General features: G+C 56.0%; 1 protein-coding gene across 4 annotated transcripts in view; it reads right to left on the bottom strand.

Moving 5' to 3' along the window:
- Positions 1–22,294, bottom strand: part of TMEM104 (transmembrane protein 104) — a 58,385-nt gene that overhangs the window by 6,034 nt on the left and 30,057 nt on the right. For all 4 annotated transcript variants that reach the window (XM_055325688.1, XM_055325704.1, XM_055325696.1 and 1 more), the window contains one exon: positions 13,673–13,766. In XM_055325688.1, the coding sequence (XP_055181663.1) occupies positions 13,673–13,766 (94 nt within the window). The remainder of the gene's footprint in view (positions 1–13,672; positions 13,767–22,294) is intronic.

Genomic DNA, 22,294 nt, shown 5'->3' with positions numbered 1-22,294 from the left:
GGGGTGCCGAGCATTTGGGAGGATTTGTCCTCTGGGGCCACGGGCACCTGCTTAGAGGCATCTGAGGGGGGTGGGAAAGAGAGTCGGTGGCTCTGAACAGAGGTGGGCGCCCAGGGGCCTACAGCAGGCAGGAGGGTGCCCGTGGCCGCTCAAGAGAAGAAATGGCATCAAGACCAACACTCGGAAGAGCCGAGCCCTCTGAGCTGCTGGCTTCAAGGCTGGAGGCAAATGGCACATGGCCCTGTTCTCCTGGACCTCCTGGACCTGGTGGCAGAGGCAGGGGACGAGGGAGTGACCGTGACCTGGGTTTGCTATAGGGCAGAAGGGAACCTAGGGCTGTTCGGAGCGAAGATTCCAACAGGTTTTACAAGAGACCCTCGTAAGGGTCTCACACCCGGAGCCGCACTCATCAGCTGGGGCTCCCGGAGGCAGACACACTGCGAGGTCCAGCTGACGCCCCCGTGTCTCTGGCTTCTCACATCTGCTACCCAGACTGCCCAGGACCGCCTTCGCCGTCAGCCACTTGATACACACAGGACCCCTGGTGTCCCTGTCCTGTTTTGGAGTTCATAAACCCGTCTGTTCAGGCCAGACCTGACGGCCCCCCTAGCCTGTGCTCCGGGACACCCGACATCTGTTGCTGGGCCACACAGGTGAGCAGGAAGGGGCAGCGGGGCTGAAGGAGGCCAGCCTGTCTGAGGCACAGGGCCCCTCCTTGTGTGGGAGGCTGGGGGTGTCCCCGCTGTCCCCTCAGGCCATGTCACAGCCCCTGGTACCCTGGAAAGCAGTGGCCTTTTTCCTGGGACTCACAGAAAGCCAGACCAGTGTGTTCCCACAATGACACCCTGGAGTGGGATCGACAGAAATGTCATCTATTCCTTTTAATCAGAGCTGTCTGACACGGGGGACAGGAGCAGGGAGGGATACGGGAACAGGCCTGTGCAAACTGCCAATATAGATGATTTGTTTCTTCCTCAGCCTGCCCCAGTCCCTGCCGCTCCCGACTCTGGACAACTCTGAGGGCGCCACGACCCTCGCTGTTCCAGAGACGCTGCTTGTCTTCCTTCTGCGCTCCCGCAGGTCAAGAGGAAAGTGGGGAGCCAGCTCCTCCCGTGGGGTCTTAGCCCAGGGAGCTGTCTCTGGATTAGCCTCTGGAGGATGGTCAGGGGCCGACGGGACAGCCCGGGACCCCGGCAGCCTGGCTCATTGGATCTCAAGAGAAGAGATCCCTGGGTGGAAGTGCACTGGGCCAGGGTGGAGGTGGAGTCCCCTGTGTGCCAGGCAGTCTGTCTCGGGGCCAGAAAGGGTCACAGCACAGAACTGAGCAGTCAGGTGGCTACAGCTGGCAGACGGGGTGCATGGGGGGGGTGCCTGGAGCTTAGCTACTCAACAGGCCGCTGCTGACCTGTGGAAGGCAGCCGCTCTAAGGCAAGATTCCAACCCGACTCTGCCACCACCATCTCAGGTGTCACCTCGTGACCTGGTGCCACTCGCAGCCTGGAAAGAGGTGCGTGGAGAAAGCTGTCCCTGTGGCTCGGTCTCAGGGTGCCGTGGGAGAAGACAGAAAGTCAGCAACTCCGAGTCACTGAGTCACGGCTGCCTCTAGCCCTGGATGCTGGCCAGTGCCTCTCCGCCCACCTTCCTCCTCAACGCTACATCTCCAGGAAGCTGTGGGACACGCAGGCTTGCTGACTTCCAGGTGAGCTGTCTGGGCGGCCCTGGGCTTTCCTTACTGCAAAAACGCCGATTTACAGAGGCTTCCAAAGACAGGAGACTGAGTTTTTATACTTTTATATGCATTAAAGCATACAGAGATATGGGCAACCTCTATCCTGAACCTATGGCTACTGACCGGTGTCTCCTGGAGTCACCGTCTCGGGAACCGTGTCTTTATGTCAATGATGACATGCGACATTTTCTAGAACTTTCAGGGTGGCTGATAAAAAGCATGGCTATGGGAGATAAGAAAGCTTATCTCACAATCTTCTAGCTATAATTAGGCTTACCTCACAATGCTATGACCTCGATTCGTCGCCCATCTTGTTCTCTTACCCAAGTCTATTTCCAAAAACCAGATCTACCCCCAAGGGCTAGATGTTGGATCCTATCCAGGAATGAAGATGCCAGAGACTCTTGGGAGGTGATTCTAACATCAAAAAAAGTAGCAGCTCCTGGAGAAGGGCCTGGAGGGAGACAGTCTCATCTGGGGGCCATCCCCGGCGAGCCCCGCTCTTGTCACCCACATGCTGTACTGCTTTGTCGCATGACCTTGCAGCACAGGGAAGCAGAGGTGCTTCATTTGCCCCCTGGATCCTGACCCAGTACCCACTGGGTGTCAGGCCCCACCCTGCTCCTGGGACACTTAATGCTCCAGTCAGGGGGAAGAGGGACATTCGCTGGAGCAGCGTGTGATGCTCATCACATGAGCACACGGCTCCAAGCTGAGAAGCTCTTCAGAGGAAGGGCACACGATGCCCCCGGAACAGACGCCTGAGGAGCACTGCCTGGGCTTGGAAAGCGCTGAGGACTGGCTCTGCGCCCATGAGCCCCAGCAAGCCTTGGGAAGGGGCAGTGGAAGTCGGAGGCACCGGAGCCCTTCGGGTCCCCCCAACCCGCCCCGCCCCCGTCACTGCGAGGTCACAGGGTGGGCGCTGGCCTATGTTCTCAGGAGTGGAGAGGCAAGGCCAAATGTTCCAGCCTGGTCTCCAAGTGGGCAAGTTCAAAAGAAAGCAGGGATACCCCCAACTTCATGTTGTAATGGAGGGACAGAGAAGGAGAGGACGGGAAGGAGGCAGGAGGGCCAGGTCCTGGACTAGATGCACCAGGACTCACCCCTGAGTGGCTCTCCGGCCCCTGTCCTTATGGCCACACCCCCTAGTCCATGGCTCCTACCCGTGGCTGCGGAAGGAGCAGAGTTCAACAGCCATCTCCTAGATGGATGGTCCCATCCCTGGGAGACAGCTGCTCCCCAAACTCATTAGACCTGCTAATAAATCAAGATGAAAGAGGGTGACAGGCTGTGAGTGACAGACTGTCAGGAAGCATGACAGACAGCAGGGCTCTAGGTGTCCACACTGACGCCGAAGACTCGGCCGGCTACCGCCAGATGCTTGGCCCACCTGGCCAGGGCTGTGGGGCGGACACTAAGGGCAGGGTGGTGAGTGCTCCCCGACACCTTGCTGCCCAGGCCCTGACTTCTCTCTGACCCTCATAGGCCACGCTCAGAGAGCCCGGGCGATGGGACGAGGGTCCTGGCCCACATCCACCCGCATCGGCGCTGGAACTCACACTCCAAGGGGTGACGAGATGCAGTGAGTTGCCGGGGAGGATTCTGTAGTGGGGAAGGAGGTGAGGGCCTGGCACATGTCACATGAGGAGTGGCTGTCGGCCTTGGGAGGCACAGCTGCCAGGTGATGAGGCAGGACAAGAGACTTCTCTTTAAATAGCTGAAATAACAGCCCATGTGAAAAACTTGCACTTGTTTTGTGTAACTCATGGCTCTGCTGGGACTGACCACCCACCTGGTGAAGGTGCGATGACTGCTTACGTGTTCTGGGCACCTGAGGACAGTGCACTGAGCAAATATAATCCCTGTCCTTCGGGAGCCCACTGTCCAGGGGAGCTGACAGACGTTGCAGAGACAAATTACAAGAAAGAACTGGTAACAGCCACATTAGCTGCAGGGTAGGTGATGAGATCCCCGCTGTGGGAGGTATCCAAGTCCTATCCAAGCCCACAGGCAAAAGACAAGTGGGGGGTCGCAGAGGAGCAGGGGTCCTGGTTCTGGCAGCCAGAGGAGGAGGGGCTGGAGGTAGGGCCCTCCACGAGCATCGCAGTTTCCAGGCTCCCACCCTAGTGACTTGGCCTGGAGAGGTGTGCTACCCTCACACGCTTACTCTGGCAGCTGCTCTGAGGCCAGCGTCCTCCAGCCTCACCACATCCACTGGCCTTGGGTCACAGCCTGCCCCCGGCTCCCACACATTCAGTCCTCTGGAGGCCTGGGCAGATGGCCTAGTAAAGACACTTCCCTTCTCTATCTGAGGAAGCGTGGTTCAAAGTAAATTTTACACCAGGAACATCCTGCACGACAACACCAGGGTCCCATCACAGGGATGGCGGCGACTTCGACCATGGCGGGCGGTCAGGGTGGTACTGCGTATCAGGTGCCCTCTCATCTACCCAGGCACTAACTGGGCTCTCAAAGTTGTCAGAAGAGAAATACGGCTTTCCAGAGGCAGTCTCCTGCTCTCCCTCTCTTGCCAGCAAGAGCCAGAGAAGCAGCCTGGCCAGGAGCTGCGGGGCCTCCCGCTGTCTTTCTGTCCTCACAGCCACACTCCTTTCAGAGAGTAGGACAGGTGGGCCAACACCCTTCTGAACTCCTGCCAAGGGGCAAAGATGGTCCCAGTTTGCAGGGGGAGGAGTGAGAGACAAAGGCAGCAGCACTCGGCCTCCCCGGCTCCTCTCTCCTGAGTCCCTCTCTCCCAGGCCCTCTGCCCACAGATGGGTCAAGGCTTCCCCAGAGGGGCAGACTTGCTCTTGGGACAGAATGAGAGACGAGCAGGGGTCTGAGGGCCCAGGTGTATGCGTCTGGAGAGCACAACCAGCAACTGTAATTTACTTCTATCCTCCGCGCGCCAAAACCCATCCCTGGGTGAGTAAGGGCCAGCCTGTGCGGCAGGGGTGGGGAGGGAGGAGCTCCTTCCGGGGCCTCCAGCAGCCGTGGCTGGCACTGATCTGGCCTCTGGGCCGTGGGGAGGCTCTGCCCACTGCTCCTGCAGCGTGGGTGAGGCCTGGGCAGGGCTCCACTTTCTTTACAGAATTCCAGGGTCTGCGTGGTGCTGGCATGAGCTGGACCACCTGCCCTGGCACCACTGGAGTCGAGGAGCCTGGGGCAGAGCTCTCCTTGCCCCCACTACCCCCAGGACTTCCCCTAGGGGTGCTGCAGGCACCCAGGCCATTCTGGCAACTGGCTGCGGTACCCTGCCTGGTCTCTGCAGGGCTGCTTCCTGGAAAGCTGCTCTCAAGTCTCCGACCTCTGAACCTGGTCCCAGAAGCCCCGGGGCTGTGGTAGGGCCCAGCCTGGGCTGCCCCAGATACCTCGCTGTTCTCTGAGCCCCGTAAGCAGCTTTAGCTCTGACACATAGGAGGCAGAGGCCATCCATCAAGGCGGCTGTCACGAGGATGGCACCCTCTTCTCCAAGCAGAGAATCAACATGCCAGGGCTAATGATAATGAATGGCCGTGCTGTGCCCATCATCAGAGCTGGATCCGGGGAGGATGTGGCACCAGCTTCCTCCTCCACAGTGCTGCCCTTGGAGGAGGCTGGGGCACAGATGTGCCTCCCTTAGGCTGGTCAGAGGTTGGCCTGGGCTTCCTGAGATTCAGGAGGGCTGGGGGGAGCAGATGGGGTAACACCCGGCTGAGCTGAGAGAAGCTGAAAACCAGGTTTCAAAGCCCTTAAGCAGGAGCAGGTGACTGGGCATTTGTTCCTTAGGTAACAGGACCCACTGTGAACAGAGAGCCCACAGGGCACGGGGTGTGCGTGGGGGCTCACTTCTGGAAGCTCTAAGGCCTCGGAAACCACCAGGGGGAGGGTGGGAGCCCACTGCTCTTCCTCTCAGCAAGTTCAGCTTCTCAAGTTACTCTGGATTCAATCAGGTCCTGCCACCGAACTGTGTCATCTTGGGTGGTCCTGTCACTCGTCGCTGCCTCCATTTTACCACCTTTAAAAATGGAGGTGATGGGATCCCTGGGTGTCGCAGCGGTTTGGCGCCTGCCTTTGGCCCGGGGCGTGATCCTGGAGACCCAGGATCGAGTCCCACGTCGGGCTCCCGGTGCATGGAGCCTGCTTCTCCTCTGCCTGTGTCTCTGCCTCTCTGTGTGTGTGTGTGTGTGTGACTATCATAAATAAATAAAAATTAAAAAAAAAAGGACCTTTTAAAAAAACTAAAAAAATAAAAAATAAAATAAAAATGGAGGTGATCACGGCACCTCGTGGAGGATGGGACAAGACGGTGCAGCGAAGCCCCTGGGTGGAGCCTGGCCCAAGCCATCCCTTAGGAATGAGTCACTGTGGAAACCTTATCTCCCATCCTGAAAACCCTGGTCCTGCGCAGGTAGGAACCTGCCAACCCTTAGTTTTCACCTGACTCCTTTTGCTCCAAGGAGGGGAACTGGGATCATACTAGGGGCCCCAGCTGCCCTGGCTAGGTCAGGTGCAGTCATCATCCTTCCAGGAATGCCCCTTGTCCTGGTCCTGGCATCAGACCTGGGCTGCTCACACCTGCTGTGAACGAGGCAGCTCCCTCTTGCTCCACCTAGGGCCACACAAGGACAATGTGTTCCCACCACTCTGTCATTTGGGGGGGACCCTGGATGTGGGCTCTCTCCAAATGGGGCTGAGTGAAAAGGAGTTATGCTTGGATTTTGGGGGCTCACATTGGCCCGTCCTTCTTTGATCATCACCCTCCCACCTGAGCACAGGCTATGGATTGGGTGGGGGCTCCTTTCACACCCCGAGAAGACAGGACATACTGGCCTATCATGCTGGAAGGAGTCCCCTTGGGGAAAAATGAGAAGTTCCCTCACAGATGTGGTTGTCTGCAAATGCATCTCGGGCCTGGGTTAGGTTTCATCTCAGGCCATAAGACATTCTGTGATTGCCGGCCCTGCCTGGACAAATTCATGAGAAGTCACCTGTGTTTCTACTGAAGGGAGGGGATTCAAAGCCAATCTAACTACGTTGCCACGCTGACTCAGCCCCTGTGGTTTCTGGAGGACTCCAGCCCTGTTGTCCTCATGGTCACTGTCATCGTCATCACGGGACCAGAAGAGAAAGACGCCTGGATAATTAACTTATGGGGTCACACTCTGTGGCTAAATATTTACCTCCAAAGGGGTACAGGCTCCTCAACTGCAGTGGTGCCAGGGCAGGTGGCTGGCTCAGTCAGTAGAGCATGTGACTCTTGATCTCAGGGTTGTGAGTTTGATCCCATGTTAGGCATAGAGATTACTTAAGAAATATTTCTGAGAACTCAGAGCAAAGCTCCTTTTTCCAAGTGAGCCGGAAAGAGGGGGCCGTGGGCAAAGAGTAGGTATTTGAGTCTCTAAAGCTATCAAATCTCAAGTAGGAAGTCAAGAGTTCTGGCTTTTCCATCGCTCCCCTTTCTACTCCCTCCAAGCACGGCAAGTGGCGCCTGGGAGGCAAGTGTCTCAATTTTTCATTCTTACGCTGTCAGAGCAAGCTCAGTTTGTAATGGCCGGAACAGTGAAGCCGTGGGGCCTCTGGCTAGTAGCCGACTAATCTCCTTCCAAAATTGCAAACATAAAACTTCGGCTCTGTCACCCTTCCTGAATGCTGCTCAGTCCTCTCCTCTTGTTGCAGACTGAATTATCTCTGTCTCTAATTCCTACGCGGAAGCCCTGACGCCCCTTGAGACTGCTTGGAGATGGAGCCTCTAAGGAAGTGACAAAGGTTCAATGAGGTCATAAGAGTCCTAATCTGACAGGATCCGCGTTCTCCTAAGAGGAGTAAGAGGTGCCAGAGCTCTTGCCCCCCCCCACACACACAGAGAAGAGCCTCTGTGAGGAAGAGCAAGAAGGTGGCCGTCTACAAGACAGGAAGAGAGGCCTCACCAGAAACCAACCCTGATCTTGGGTTTCTAATCTCCAGAACCGAGAAGATAAATCTCTGTTTAACCACCCAGCCTGCAGTATTCCGTAATGCGGTCTGAGCCCATCGAGGCACCTCTTCTGCGTAGCTAGATGCACAGAAAAACCAGGATGGAGAAAATGAGGAGAAGTAGTACTACGGCACCAGCGCTTGGCTTCCCCTGGTCAGCTGAGGCCCCACCAGCTCTGAGACATCTAGGGGCTGCTTCTGACGCATGGTTGAGGTCACCCCAGCCCATACGAGGCCCAGTCTGCGCAGGAACACACCTGCAGCCACTGCCACTGGTCCAAGACCTCATCTTGCTGATCACAAGCTGAGCCTTACCTCCCTCCCCTTGCCAGTGTCCAGGCGGCCGGCCCACGACCCCCTGGGGTTGTCTGATGGACCGGCCAGCACGCGTCTCAGCCACATGCAGAGCAGAGCTGCTGACCACAAAGGCTGTTCACAGAAGCAGGGTGGCCTTTACTTGGGGCCCAGCACGGCTCCTGGGTCAGTCCCGTGAATGAGATGGGTAATCTGGCGGCACGGGGCTGGCTTTCCAGCAAACTTTACCTGGGTGCCCACTCTGCCCTGAGAGCAGTAAGAGAGAAACTACATCCTCCCTTCCATTAAACTGTGTTAGCAGAAAGAACTTTTAGGAAACCAAGGATAAAGTCCAAAATGAAATATACACAGAAAGGTTTTCTTGGATTCCCTCCACTGGCTGAGGAATGAGGGGAAGCCACACACTCGATGGCCCAGGAGAGCCCTGGACAGGGGCCCAGAGAGAGGGTGGGCGGGGAGCGAGTGCTGACAGCGGGGTGGGGTAATGTTGAAGGTCGATGCTGGCTGGCTGGCTGCTCAGAGGGGGCCACAGGACCCACTTCCCAGCCCTCCAAGAAGCATCAGTGGAGAGGACAGCAGTGAGTGGTTGTGCAGGAATTCATGCACCAAAGCTGGCATGTGGAGCCGACAGGATGTGGGGAACAGATGGCCCAGACAGAGACGACCCCTGGCTGCTGGTGGTGACAGATAGAGCAGTCCCACCAAGAGACACTCAGCTGAAACAGTCATGGATCTGCAGGGGAGTCAGCCAAGCGGCCGCAGATAATCCTGGGGACAGGTATAAGCAGAGCCCTTATGTTCCCAGGTGATGGTCTCCTCCTGGGGACCTTCTGCTTCTCGGGCCACCACTGCCGAGTCCCACCTCTCCCTGCTGGGTAGGTCTGGAAGACAAATCTGGGGCACTTGCTGGGGGGAGGAAGGGAAGGCTGGGCCGAGGAGCTTCATGAGGTTCAAGTTTGCCCACGGACGCTTGGAGAGGCTGGCGCCTGACCCACTTTGAGGGGAGCACAGAGAACGGGCGTGATGTGTGCCGCGCTGCTCTGAATACACAATCAGAGGAAGGAGCCCTGTGGGTCCTCGCCAGCCCAGACCGAGGAAGGCTGCCGTGCTCCAGAGCAGTCTTTATTAGAAAGAATCGGGTTTTTAATAACACCAAATGGGGCACCCCGAGCTGAGCCAGCTGTGTGTGTCCCCAGCTGGGAGGTGTGTGCTGCAGAAGCTGGTAACAGGGGTGAAGTAATGACGCGGTTTCAGCCCCTCCTGTCGAAGGGCTCCCTGTGAGGCAGCCCAGGTGGGGGCAGTCTACAGTTGTTTGCTTAGTGGTCTGAGGCTCAGGCTCTGTGGCCACAGCTACGGGGCCTGTGTCTCTCCTGAGTGTCCCCGGCCTATTGACCACTTACAGAATGAGAACCGGGAACTAAAGAGGAAGCCCCAGGCTGTTCTGCGAGATGCACCTGCTTCTCATTTCCCTTTGGCTCAAGCTTCCTGGAAGGTGGTGAGGGTAGAGGCTGCTGGGGGTGCCGGGTGCCCTGGGGACCAGCCCTGGGAGGTGGGGCAGAGAGAAGGCTGACAGAGCCAACTGGCGATGCTTCAAGATCTCACTGCCAGAGCCATAGCTCCTTCTGGAGGTGGCCTGGGCCACCTCCCTCGCAAACGTCCCTGATCTCACGGCCAGCCCCAAGGGGGGCTCCTGCTGAGGCCACCCCCAGGATGTACCGGCCAACAGAGATGATGACGGCGGGGCTGCATATTGTGGCTACTACCTGAATGCTGACCCAGGGCCGGGTACAGTGCTAACAGCCCTTGCCATACGGCCTCGGATCCCATTTTAACTTCAGGGCTGCTCTGTGGTGAGGAGTCTTGCCTTGGCTGCTGCCGGATAAGGAACCTGGCTGAGGCAGGCTCAGCCGCTGGTGAACACTGAGACCACGTGGAAGAGAACACTGGGAGGAGGCGCCAGAACCAAAAGCCCTGGGCTCAGGAGCCTGCCACTAGCCCAGGGATGAGTGACAGGACAGAAAGGACGGCTGCTCAGGAAGTCTGCTAAAGCCTCAACAATGGTCTCACCTGCCGACGGCACCTGGAACCCACCGTGTACTTGTCAACTCAGAGGCACCTGGTGTCTGGGTCTCCCAAGCTGACCAGCCTGGTCTGCCCAGAATTTATTTGGGGACCAAGAGAGATACATTAACACTGGCACTTGTCATACACGTTTCGACAGTTTCCTGGACAGGTGGCTATTTGCAAAGGCCCATTCTGGCAGCATGAGGCGCTAATAACCGAAGGAGCGCACCGAGGTGGCCACGAGCACCAACCTAAAGGCTGCTTGGCGAGTCCCGAGCTCCGGGGCCCTGCTCGGGGAGGGGCTCCTGCAGCCTTCCCCAGCCTCATTTCAACAGATGGCAGAACAAATTCCTAATTAAGCACAAGAAAGTTTCCGGCTCAGCACATTTATTTATGATTTTCCGGTCCCTTTGGTGCTCATTCTTCCCTTTTGTCTTCCTAGAACCCAAGTCGGCTTATTGCCACCCTGCGCTCCCGCTCGGCTCTCTTGGACAGTCTGGGCCCTAATCTGGGGAGAAGGAAGGGGTAGGGTGTGCGGGAGTGTGGGAAAGGAGGGAGGGTCAGGGGGGGACACGGCCACACAGCTGCTTCTCAGAAGCAAGATGAAAAGGAGTTTGTTGCAAATTGACAACTTGGCGCAGACTTGAGAGGACAAACGGGCTTTGGTGCTCGCTGCTTTGGAAGGTTCTAGAAGAACCTCTCTGGGGAGAGACCTCCCTCGCAAACGTACTGTGGGCAGACCCTGGTCCTTCCTGCAGCAGGGCTGCTTGTTGGCTGGTGCTTGGCAGCTCCCTGGGACTCCTCCATCCCTGTCCCCTGGCACCGTCCTTGGCTCCCAGTGCTGTGTAGCTGCTCAGGCTACGTGGGGCCAGGATGAGGGAAATCCCTCCCACCAGACCCACGGAGGAAACGGCCCAGGTGGCTCTGATGCCCCTGGCTGGGACTAAACCCTGGGCTTACCTACAGTCCAGAGTTTATTCAACTGGGCATTTTTTCTTTTGCTTCAGAGGGCTTTGTGTCACAGAGAGGTTAGCTTTCCAAGGGCAGGGTCTGAACCTGTCTGGGAGAAGAATGACTACAGCTGCATGGTCACCCAGAACACTCTGGAGAACTGGTGTGTGGAGAGGCCAGTGTCATTTGATTCTCTCTCAGACCGAAGGGAGAAATGAGGCAGACGACTTGCAGTGACAACAGTGTCACCATGTGAAAACATGAGCGTGGGTGACCTTCACGTGCTGTTCTCTCCTCAGGCCCTTGCTGCTGTCACCCCTCCCAAGGCCACTGCCACCTCGCTCTGCTGCACTGCAAGGGGCCACCTCGCAATTCCTAAGAGCCTCAGGGAGGTAGACACAGTCCACACTGCAGTCCCCGGGGCTAACTAGCCTTGCTGGCCTGCACAAGGGGACTCTGGTTGGGAAAAGGGGAGGCAATATGGGGTCACAAGGGAGCAGGATGGTACTACTCTGAGAGGAGAGGGGGCAAGGGGTGCTCTGAGATGCTCTTGAGGCCCCCGGGGGCCTGCCCACTGGAAGCTCAGTGCCTTCTCTGCAGGTGGAAGCTGAGTCTGGGGGCATCTCCTACCCTGTCCTGAGACAATCACTCTTTATTCACCACCAGCCTCCTCCCCCCCCTTAACAATCTCCCCCTTTTAATGAATGTACTGCTCACCCAACGCGAGGACTCGGTCACGCTCCACCTCAACAAGCTCAGGGATTCACAGAAACTATTAACCGTCATGATCTGGGCACCCCTCTCGTGGGCTGACGAGGGGATCCATCATGCCTGCTAACGCACAGGAGCCCTCCACCTCTCCCCACCCTGCTCCTGCCCTCCCCGTGAGGACTTCTGATGTGGCAGGTCAAGGACAGCTGTCCCGAGTGGGGGAGGGGCAAGGCTCTCAGGACTGTGGGGACTGGCTGTTGGGAGCAGAGGAATAGTGACAAGAGGGGGGCCAGGAGGAGACGAGGGAGCGTATTTTTCTCTGAGTGCTGCTTTACTGAGAAAACTTTTCCTTCTGAAGGTCACAAGGGCTTTCACCTACTTTTTATAAGCAGACTTATAAGGAGAAGGATGGACAGCAGGGATTGTGAGCCCTGCTGATCCCAACCTGGGAATGTAAGTCATCCTGGCACCCAAAGGGGCTCCACTGCAGCACCTTTTCTGTTGATGTCAGTGTGATCTTCGTGTTCTAAGTAATGAGTTCTCGTTTTTTCCCAGGTGGTCGTATTACTTTAACCTGGGGCTTTGATACATGTGAATAAAATTTGCAAACAGCACCGCGTAGGTGCATATAGGATTGGACCAGCTGAGTGGGGTAGACCAGGAATCCTGCTCCATCCGGGCATTGGACAAATGACCTCCTGCTCCCTCCACTTGGCTGGGTGAGGAAGGACAGGTTTATCATGTTACAGAGGCCCCAAAAGCTAACTAAGCAGATGACTCAGTCTTGCTCTTAATTCCTTGCAAGGAAGGACCAAGGTGGAAAGAAGTCACAGGCTGCCAAGTCGGGCTCAAGACAAGACAGGACTTCCAGTGCCAACAACATCCCTTCAGAGCGGAGCAGGGGCCACCCCGTGCGCGTGCCCGTGGAGCCTGCCCTTGTGGGGTGAGGACTACACTGGATGGCCGCCATGGTCCCTCCCGACTGAAGATGCCAGGAACCCCGTGATGCAGCGGCTCCTTATACTGGGCTTCTGTAATCCTGAGCAGGATGTGCCAGAAAAGCCGGAAATCATTTTTATCAGAAGCTGTGCTCGTCATGATCTAGTGCTGAGTGCTGGTGTGGAGGAGCAAGGTGCGCGCTGAATCCTGATGAGGGGCAATGATGGGGCAGATGCAAAGGCAAAGGGAGGTAGAGAAGAGGGCCAGGAGGGAGGCGTCCCAACCCCGGGCTCCTCAGGAACCTCTGTGCTGGGGCCGGCGAGGGGCTGGAAACTGGGCAGACTCCCTCTGCCAGCCTCTCAACCAGAACAGCAATGGTATTCTTTGCTTTTAGACCCAAACACGGAATACAAATGATCCCAGAGCATGTGCTGGCCAATAGGGACCCCGTACCCTCCTGTCCTGGGCCTAGGGGTCTCAGCAGCCGGAACCTTCTGGGACAGTGCGGCAGAATGAATGGGCTCCCTACCACAAACCTGCTTTAGGCGGAGAGACCCCCCCAAACACCCCTGAGGATGACGGTGCTCTGGCTCAGTAGGGCATCAGGCAGTCAGAAGGCATTGTGGAGAGGGTGTCTCTTCATGCCCCACCGGCCAGGAACGCGGAGGCGGTTGCTACAGCCCGCTGGGTTTTATGGCTGTGCCACACGGGGCACCCACAAGAAGGCAAAGCAGAGCCCGACCCGGGCCTTCAGGGGTCAGCTGGCCCAGCGGGGGTGGGGAGGGGGGTAGGGGCGTGTGAAGACAGTTGGGCCTAGCTCTGGCTCCATGCACACTATGTGATCTTCACTGCAGTAAAAAAAGCAGACAGAGCCCCTGCCCCTCTTGGCTTTCGGGAATCCACGGAACCCCCGCCACATTCTAGCTACGCCGTGAGCGCACACAGCCGTCTTGGAAAAGGTGAGGAAGGGACCAGGGGACAAAGGGCAGACTCGAGACATCTCTCACTCACCAACCCATCTCATCAGGGAGGTCAGGATCTGCAGGTACTTGGTCTTCTGGACGTCAAAGAAGGTGAAGGGTCCAAGGAGAAGAGTGAAGACAGCCTGGGTGACAGAAACAAGGGTGAGGGGGTGCCGGGGCTGGGCGTACACAGCACACACCACGTGTGTGGGGAGAACACGCCATCCACGCAGCCTCTGCCCGCGGGGGCCGGTCCTAACTGTGCTGTGAACCTTGACTGGCAGAGGCTCCCCAGGGGCAAACAACATCATGTGGGGAGCTCCCTGGGGTGCAGGAGAAATCCAAAGCCGTGCTTCGTAGCTGCTCCTCATGCCCCTGGTCCTGAGACAACTTTCTGGGCCAGGCCCAGTCAACACCCCAGGGACATCGCCTGCTACTTCTCTTCACCAAGTGCTGAGGGTTCCCAGGCCCGGCACAGAGCTGGTCACGAGCCCCAATTAGGAGGTAATCAGCAAGAAGATGAGGATCTAAGAGGAACCCAGGCGCGCCCAGCGCCCCGACAACACAGGGCAGTGGAGAGATCACTGCTGTGCTCCAGTGGAGAGATCACTGCTGTGCTCCAGCGTTCAGAGAGGATCGGTCGGGATGTCGTTAATCAGCAATGTTTAGGACTTGAGGAGGGTAGGCCTGGAGAGCCAGCAGCTCTAGGCTTCCAGGGCAAACCTCTCAGAGGACTATCCTGAACCAAGAAGAGAAAGGGCTGCAGCCAGGAAAAGTGGGAGCTGAGTTTGGGGCTCAGGGCTCTTCCCTTTGGAGAACAGGAAAAACTGTTTACTTAGGGAAAATAAAGATTCAAACCCTATCTTAGAAAACCAGTCTGTGGGGAATCTGAACCCTCTCTGCAAAGGAATATGGGGGTGAACCTGGCACAGCAGAGCTGGGCTGGGGGCTAAGAGAAGGTTAGGATTTTCATGCCAAACTGGCTGCTCAGGGAGCAGAGAAATTAAAAGCTGCTGGTTGGCGTTACGATGATGGTACCATTTCCAATCTGCCACTCGGAAGCAGCAGAGGCAACAGACCTTATTAACATTTACACTGCGCCATTTTATCACGTTAATGCTGATGACACTCGCCAGAGGTGCAGCAGGCGGCGGAGGCCTGAATGTGGGGAGCAGGGCCCACTATGGGGAGTCGGGCTCTGGCCCTGTGATCTGGGGAGGAGGCATCGCAGCTGCTCAGCTTGGCGGCCAGTCCCCCACTCCCTGGCTCTCCCGTGATAGGGTGACAGGCAGGCTGTGCCCATTCCTCCCCTGCCCCCATCCACAAGGAGAGTGGGAAGTGGGAGAAGCTGTGATCTCTTATCCAAGTCCATTATCACTGTGAGGATGACACCAAAGACTAAAGCACCGCTTAAGGAGAAGGCTCTAATTAGCTGGGGGCCAAGGCCTCCAGGCAGGCTCCAGGGCTGGGAGGCTTCTGGAACTGGCTTTCTGCTGGGGGCCTGGAACTAGCAATCCTTTAATGAGGAGGGGAAGCGCCATTAAGCTAGGGGTGCTGGGGGCGGGGTGTGTGTGTGTGTGTGTGTGTAGAGAAGAGGGGCAGGGGAGACCGGATGCCCTGCAGGCCAGACTCAGTGAGGCAGAGTCAGCAGCTCCATACAGCAGGCCAGCACGTAGCACCATCAGCCTGCCTTTAGGAAAAGAACCACTTTAGGGAAACTTCGACAGATTTCTTTCTTGAAGGGTTAGAGAGGAAGAGGTCTTAGGGAAGAATACATACACAGCCACTTGCCACAGATGTTTCCAAATTACCGTGGCTTGCTCGAAACTGGACTCCTGATGTGTGGGCAAGTGTGGGTGCTTCTCCTCCAATCTGCATGCCCACTGTGCACGCTGGATGGTTTCTTAGGGGCAGCGTATGTGGGAGGTTGGAGCTCATCTTTGAAGCCTAAAGACAGTTTTCAGAAGGTTCTACTATGTAAAACCAAGGCTGGGGGTTGGGGGGTGGGTGGTGATACAGCAGAATCAGCCCTGAAGGGAGGCAGGGAATCCTGCTACTCTAGTAGCCTGCCAGGTCCTTTTCCAGATTCCAGATCCATCTTCATCCTCCTCCCCAGCAGCTGTTTACCAAGATCTTTCACACAAGAGGACACATTTTATAAAACCCTGTAGGGGTGGCATCCAACCCCCCAAGAACTTCCCTCTTTTTAAAGACACTAACCACACAAGCACATCTGAGAAAGGTCGAGTAAGAAGTGTATGTGAGATGCCATCTGAGTGGTGGGGAACAGGAGTGGAGAGGGGCTCAGGAGTCTCCACACCTGCTTGGCCCTCCCATGTCCTGTTCTAGGGATGGCAGTGGGGACTGGCAGCGGAGGGCTCTTTTGGAATATTCAGGCAACAGCTATGACACCCACAGTGGGACGGTGGCCGGAATATAGTTTTAATGCTCAGGAGTGCAGACTGACCACATCACTCCAGAAGCGGGAAGTGCAGGGCCTGCCTGGTCAGAGCAAACGCGCACACACTGCCAAACAGCAGCCCTTGCACGGCTGCTAGCTCACACACTGGAGGGAGCCCAGACCAAGACACACAGCACAGGCTGGGGCTAATTAAGGAACAGGTGTCCTCTGCAAATTAGTTAGAGCCAGACTCGGCGCCCGCAGGGGCCAGCATCCAGAGCCGGAAAGGACGCCGCGGTGCGGCTGCCAGGTCTCTGGGAAGAAAGGGGGCATGGGAGGAGAAACAGCCCCCATGTTCCCATGGTCTAGCGGGGATGGAGTTCATCTTTGAATGCTGAACAGCCAAGCGTGGCACCTTCTGTTTTCCCTTTCCTTTTTCAAAAAGAAGAGATAAAAAGCCAAGAGACAGCCTATCCTCTTGGGTCTTCTCGTCTAGCCTATATGACATTATAAATTAGCTGGCTCCTGAGCAATGGTCCAACCCCCAAATGCCATTGATCAGTTCAGACTCAGCCTCTGTTCAAGGACTCTTGGAGCCCAACTCATTACAGGAGGCAGGGACAGCAACTGTGCAGCCAAACGGGTTCCGGAAAAAAAAAGAGAAGTAAGGAACGATTCTTTGGTTTCTAATGCAATCTTCAAATTGGTCACTGGGAATGAATGATGTCTGAGACAGACCCGGGAGGGTGCAAATGGGGCCGCTCAGGTCTCTTCTCGGGTCAGTGAGTTTAAATGTGCACCAAAGGCCCCATGGCAACCTTGCCAGTCTTGGTGGACACAAGGCAGCTCACATTGCTAAGGCACCGCCAGCAAGGCCTGGGCACAGCTTTTACAGTGTCCTGGTGGCACTCCGAACTTAACGCGGCGTCTACAGTGCCATCCAGCTGCTTCTCTCCTGTATCCCAGGCAGGTTAGGCACACTGCTCACCTCCAGCTGCTCTGGCTCTGAACTCCCAACCACCTCGGACTCCTTTCTCACTCTCTGTACTAGTATCTGTGACTGCAGTAACCTGGTGGCTTAAAACCACAGAAATACATTTCTTACGATGCTGGAGGGGAAATGGAGCACACAGCATGGGCTCCTGACCTTGCCTGGCTGGGGCTGTGCTGGGGTCACTCAGGGGAACATCGACAGAGAAAGAGATACCTCAGGTGAGAGCAATCAGGTAGGCCAAGAGCTGGGGAAGGTTCAGGACTGTGCCATGGGGGCTCTGTCCTGCTCCCTTTGCCCCTGTCCTCTCTTTCCTGGGCCCAGAGCCAGCTGGTCACAGTGTTGTTTCCCACACACCGCCCCAGCCTCCAACCTGTGTCTTTCTTGTTTAATTCTCAAAGGCTTGTCACTTCAGAAATGACAAAGTCCACTGGCCCATGACCTGGTTCCAGCCACCTTTTTCAACCCTGCCCTTGAAGACAGCACCCCCCAGAACCTACTCTCCAGCAGCCCTGGCCTGTGAGTTCCTGACATTGCCCAAAGCCTTCTTACCACTGGGCCTTTGCTTGGCAAGCTCTATTTCTGTTGGCCGAAGTTCTGCTACCAATCCCACTCCCAATCTCCTGTACCCAATTGTTCTCTTCCACTTCTCCTCCCTGGAATCATTCGTGCTTCTTCCAGGAGCCCTCACTGGCTCCGCATGGGCAGCGGCTGCAGCTCCCGCCCATCCGTGTTCCCACAGTGCCCCCCCACTGTAGGGCTGTCCCAACCCCACAAGCCCCGGAGGATAGGAGGAGGCACATTTCTGCCAGAAATGAGACCCAAGGACAAGGGAATAGGGTCCCAGCCCTCTGCCTGCCTGAGGCAGGAAGGGAATCCCCTCCTCAAAATCAGTCTGAGAGATGTGGGAAAGGGGGGTGAGGGCTGTATGTGGGCATTCCCGGGATAGAATGGTGGCTTTGCTGAGTTCCCCAAGGGCAGAGGTGCATGTCCACACGGTGGCTGGCATTGGGAAGCCGAAGGCTTACCCCCTAACTCAAGCTGCCACTTGACTCTTGGGTGCTGTGTGAGCAGCCAGTCACCAACTGCAGAATGGGAGAAACACCTGCTACTTAAGAGAATGGAACTTTCCCCCAGAAAGTCTTGAGTCTGAGCTGCTGAGGGGGAGGCACACTCACTACCTGCCTCCATCTTCTCGAGCTTTAAGCCCACAGCCCACCACGCTCACAGAGCAAAGGTTCCCTCCAATGCCACTCCACCTTGCTTCAGCCAGAAAACGAGCCCTTGGCTGCAGGCTACGCCCTGCGTCGAGGATACAGAATGGGGAAGCAGGAGCCCGTGGGTCGACACGGGAGCACAAAAACGCTCAACGCCCATTTCCCATTTCCCAAATTTCTCTGCAGGGTTAGCTGGTCAGAGAAACAACATGGAAACCTAAAGCTGCTGCTGAGCCTAAACTAAACTCCAGCGGGACAACAGGTCGACAGAGTCTCTGGGTCCCACCCCCTGCCCTCCTTGGCTCAGTGAGCTTGTCACTCCCCTTCTTGTTGTCGATCCCTCCTGCACGTGGCTGTCTTCTGTTTCGTCACATCCACCCCAACCCTGTCTTCCTGCTGCTGGTCCTGTCAACCATGGCCTCACGTCCTCGCTGTCCTGGGGGAACATAACCGTCCAATGCTGCAGGACCCCATGCTCACAAGTGCAGTTTTGTGTCATGTTCTTGGCCATCTGTGAGGCCACCAGGCAGGTGACGATGCCTCATTTTAGTGATGAGGGGCCTCAGGGACCAGGGAGGTGTGTAAGAAAGTGGCGGAGGGGGAGTAGGAGTCTCCTGACCCCATCCTTCTGACCACAGCGATCTCTGCACGCTGCATCCTGTTAGCTGTCTCCCCAACACCTCCTCTCTCCACATCACACTGCTGCTCAGCCTCATGCCTTTACCCTTGTGATTCCACCTGCTGGCACAGAGTTTCGCTTTCTACCTCCCTTACTCCAGTCTCCTTCGAAGCTCTGCTTGGGTAAAGTCTCTGCACAGTGCTCCTTCCTGGGGCTCTTGATTGGATCACCAAATACAGTTGGTACCATATTACCTAATCCTGGTAGGTTCTGAGTTGCTCCTTTCTCATGGGTTGATTTTGTACATGCCCCCTCACCCCATGGAGTATGAGCTGCATGATGGCAGGGATTGCATTCTTGTTCGCCACAACACCCAGGAAGGCTTGGCGCATGTGAGATGCTCAATGAGCACCTGCAGAATACAGTGAATTTGGTGGAGGAAGGGTGGGGCAACCCCAGTCTTGCTGACTTGCCTTGTACCCTCTACCTGTCCCTCCTGCTGCGGGCAGCGTCTGAGCTGGCAAAGCGCACAGGTAGGCAAGTCACCCGCTCTGCCCGAGAGCGGTTCACTGTGTCAGGAAAAAGCCTTTCTTCCTCAAACTGTTGTGAAATCAACATGCTTTGGTTTAGAAAGAGCAAATTGAAATAGCATTTGCTCTGAGCGGACCCCCTGGTTTCAGGAGACAATGATATTCAGCTCTAATAAGGGGAAAAGGCCCCTCCGCGAAGAGCCCGGGGCTCTTGGCTGCCTTCTATCAGCCTCGTCTCCTGGGAACCGAGCAAAGAAGGGGCTTGGACCACTGTGAAGGGGCTGTGACCACTCCGTGTACCTGCCTGGCCCCCAGGAGGGGTGATGTCTTAGAAGAAACCTAATGTCAAGAACATAAAGGTCAAAGAAAAAAAAAACAAACCTAAAGGTCTTCAAAGAAGTGACTCTTCCCATGCCTCCCTCTGGGAGACCGTGGATCCACAGTTGCCAGTCATAAACTAGCCACTCCACCAGTTCTTCTCTCACAAGACAAAATTAAAGCCCCAGATCCTGTTTGCTGTCATCCTTTCTGCTGGGAAGAGGTGCAGTGGACTGCAGCTTCTAATTAGAACTTAAACTTGGGGAAAATGCAACAAGACCCCTAGTCCATCTCACCCTCCTCAAAAAGGAGCAAGAGCGGGGAAGGGTGGAGGGGGAGGGAGGGGGGGGGAGAGAGATAGAGATAGAGAGAGAGAGAGAGAGAGAGAGAGAACACATGCCTGCTGTTCATGGAGGAAAGGGACAGCCACCATACAGAACAAATGTCCTAAGAACCTCTGAGCCAGTCCACGGGACAAAGACTGATACACCAATTACCTCCTGCAACCAGGGACAGTGAGGAAAACTAGCAGAGAAGCAGACAGCCAGGTGACTGTCCACCCAGCCAGGGAGGCTCTCTCGAGGCTCTGTCCCCCAACCTAGACAGAAGCCAAGGGGCAGCATCCCGGGGGGACGAAGGCCAAACAGTCCAGGAAGCCAGCAGTGGCCAGCGAAAGCACAAAGGTGATGCTTCTGTGGTGTTCTCTGGCTCCTGAGGCTGGAGAAAGAAGGAAGTGACACTCTGCTTGGCTGGCGCTACTATGAATATGGACGAGGTGGGGGGCCGGGGGACCTGCTAGATGGCTAGTTCCTAGAATGCCTGATTTATTTAGTTCCTCTAAAAATGAGGGCTTTGGGCTCATCTGTTTGTGGCTCCCACAGCGCAGCAAGATGGAGCTTCCAAGAGACCAGGATCCAGCCATTAGCAGCTGCCTCTGCATGCCACCCATCAGCTGCCAGTGTCAACACAAAAGGCAAGCGGATCCACTCAGAGCCTTCCTGGTCTAGGGTTTGGGGTAGGGTAGGGGGCTTGATTTCCCTATTAACTTAGCAGGAATGACAAAGTAACAAGTCTCAGGAAGTGGAATGGTGACATACTATCTGATCTATCCTAAACACGCAGGGGTCCCCAGGGGCCGACTGTGGAATATGAGGTCCTGGCCATTGCAGGGCTCAGGGCTGCTGGTTCAGGCAAAGGTGGGGATGTGCGGATGGTGTAGCTGAGCTCTGGACAGATCTGGAGGCTATCTCAAGTGACAAAGACAATGAGCGCCTAGATTACAGGGCTGTCCTCATTCCAGGGTGCCAGGGGTTAAGAGTTAATTGGGGTTAATGACAACCCAGCATGAACCCATCCCTAAACGGGAACTGAACTTTCAAGGCGTCCTTGAAGTGCAGCGAAGAAGTGTTCAAGGATTCTATTTTTATTTCTCAAGTGTCTGTGCACATTTCGGTTTGGGAGTTTTTATTTTCCCAACTTGAATGACAATGTCTGGGATTCATCCACAAAAAAGGAGAGGAGCTTGGAGTTTGTGAGGGACCGTGGAGGGACCACAGGCTGTAGGGCCACGTGTGCAGGGCCGGGGTTTGTCTCTTGGCGCCGCTAACCATGAGACCCTCAGGCTGGAATGAATCTCTCAGAGCACATCATGTGTGCACAGGTGGCCAACAAACATCAGCCCCCAACAGTATCAGCACGCACCCACATTCTCACACCTCATCAGTCCTCCAGACACACCAGGTCAGGGAATGCAAATACCGGAGGCCCAGTGATGACTTCCAGCCAAACAACATCAGGTTGCTCCTATTCTCAATGGACTTCCACCACCTGCATCCAAGCTCAATAATGGCCCAAATGTTCTTGGGCAGGGGTAGGGGGTGGAGTTTAAGTTCTTCCCAACTAGACAGACAGGATCAGCTGTCATGCAGAGGATGGTGAGATCCCAACAGCATGAATAGGTCTGAACCTGGGGCAGCAGCCTCTGTACACCAAGCCCAGTGAACCATTATCACAGCTCATTTGCCAAAATCCTACAAGAGGGTGCATCACGCTATTTAGAGGAGGTGGAGATTCTGTAGAATCTAGATCCACAGAGACTGGTGCTTTCATATGAAACTTCATGAGAATGGGGTTTTCCCACAGGGCAGAGCCGAGCAGCCTCCTTCTGAAGGCCCAGCCCAGTGTGAGGCTGGCCCGGAGAAGGTGCAGAGCCTGCCGTGGGAGGGAGCTCTGCGAGGACAGGCTGCTGGGCCTCAGACACCAGCCCAACCATGATGGAGCTGCGGCTGGCCCTTCACCCATCCATCCTTTGAGTTTCCTTTCCCTGGTGGAGGTAGAGTAATGGAGACAGAGAAGGCCGGGATGCCTCTTTCAGCACACCTACCCATCTGCAGCACAGATGAGCATCACCCCTCAGCCCTGTCCCCCTACCCAAGAATGTGCTGCTGAGAGCAAGTTACTGAATCTTATTGTCCCTGTGCCACCACCACCCTCACCTAGAAGGGATTGGGAAATGCTTACTGAATGGATGGAGAGATGGAAGATTCAGGGAATGCCTGAAACTAAAAACAGAGAGTTTATGCCCAGATATTCTGA

The sequence above is a fragment of the Nyctereutes procyonoides genome, unplaced genomic scaffold (assembly GCF_905146905.1).
Source record: "Nyctereutes procyonoides isolate TBG_1078 unplaced genomic scaffold, NYPRO_anot_genome, whole genome shotgun sequence".
NCBI classification, from domain to species: Eukaryota; Metazoa; Chordata; class Mammalia; order Carnivora; family Canidae; genus Nyctereutes; species Nyctereutes procyonoides.
This window is presented reverse-complemented; position numbering and strand designations above follow the sequence as displayed.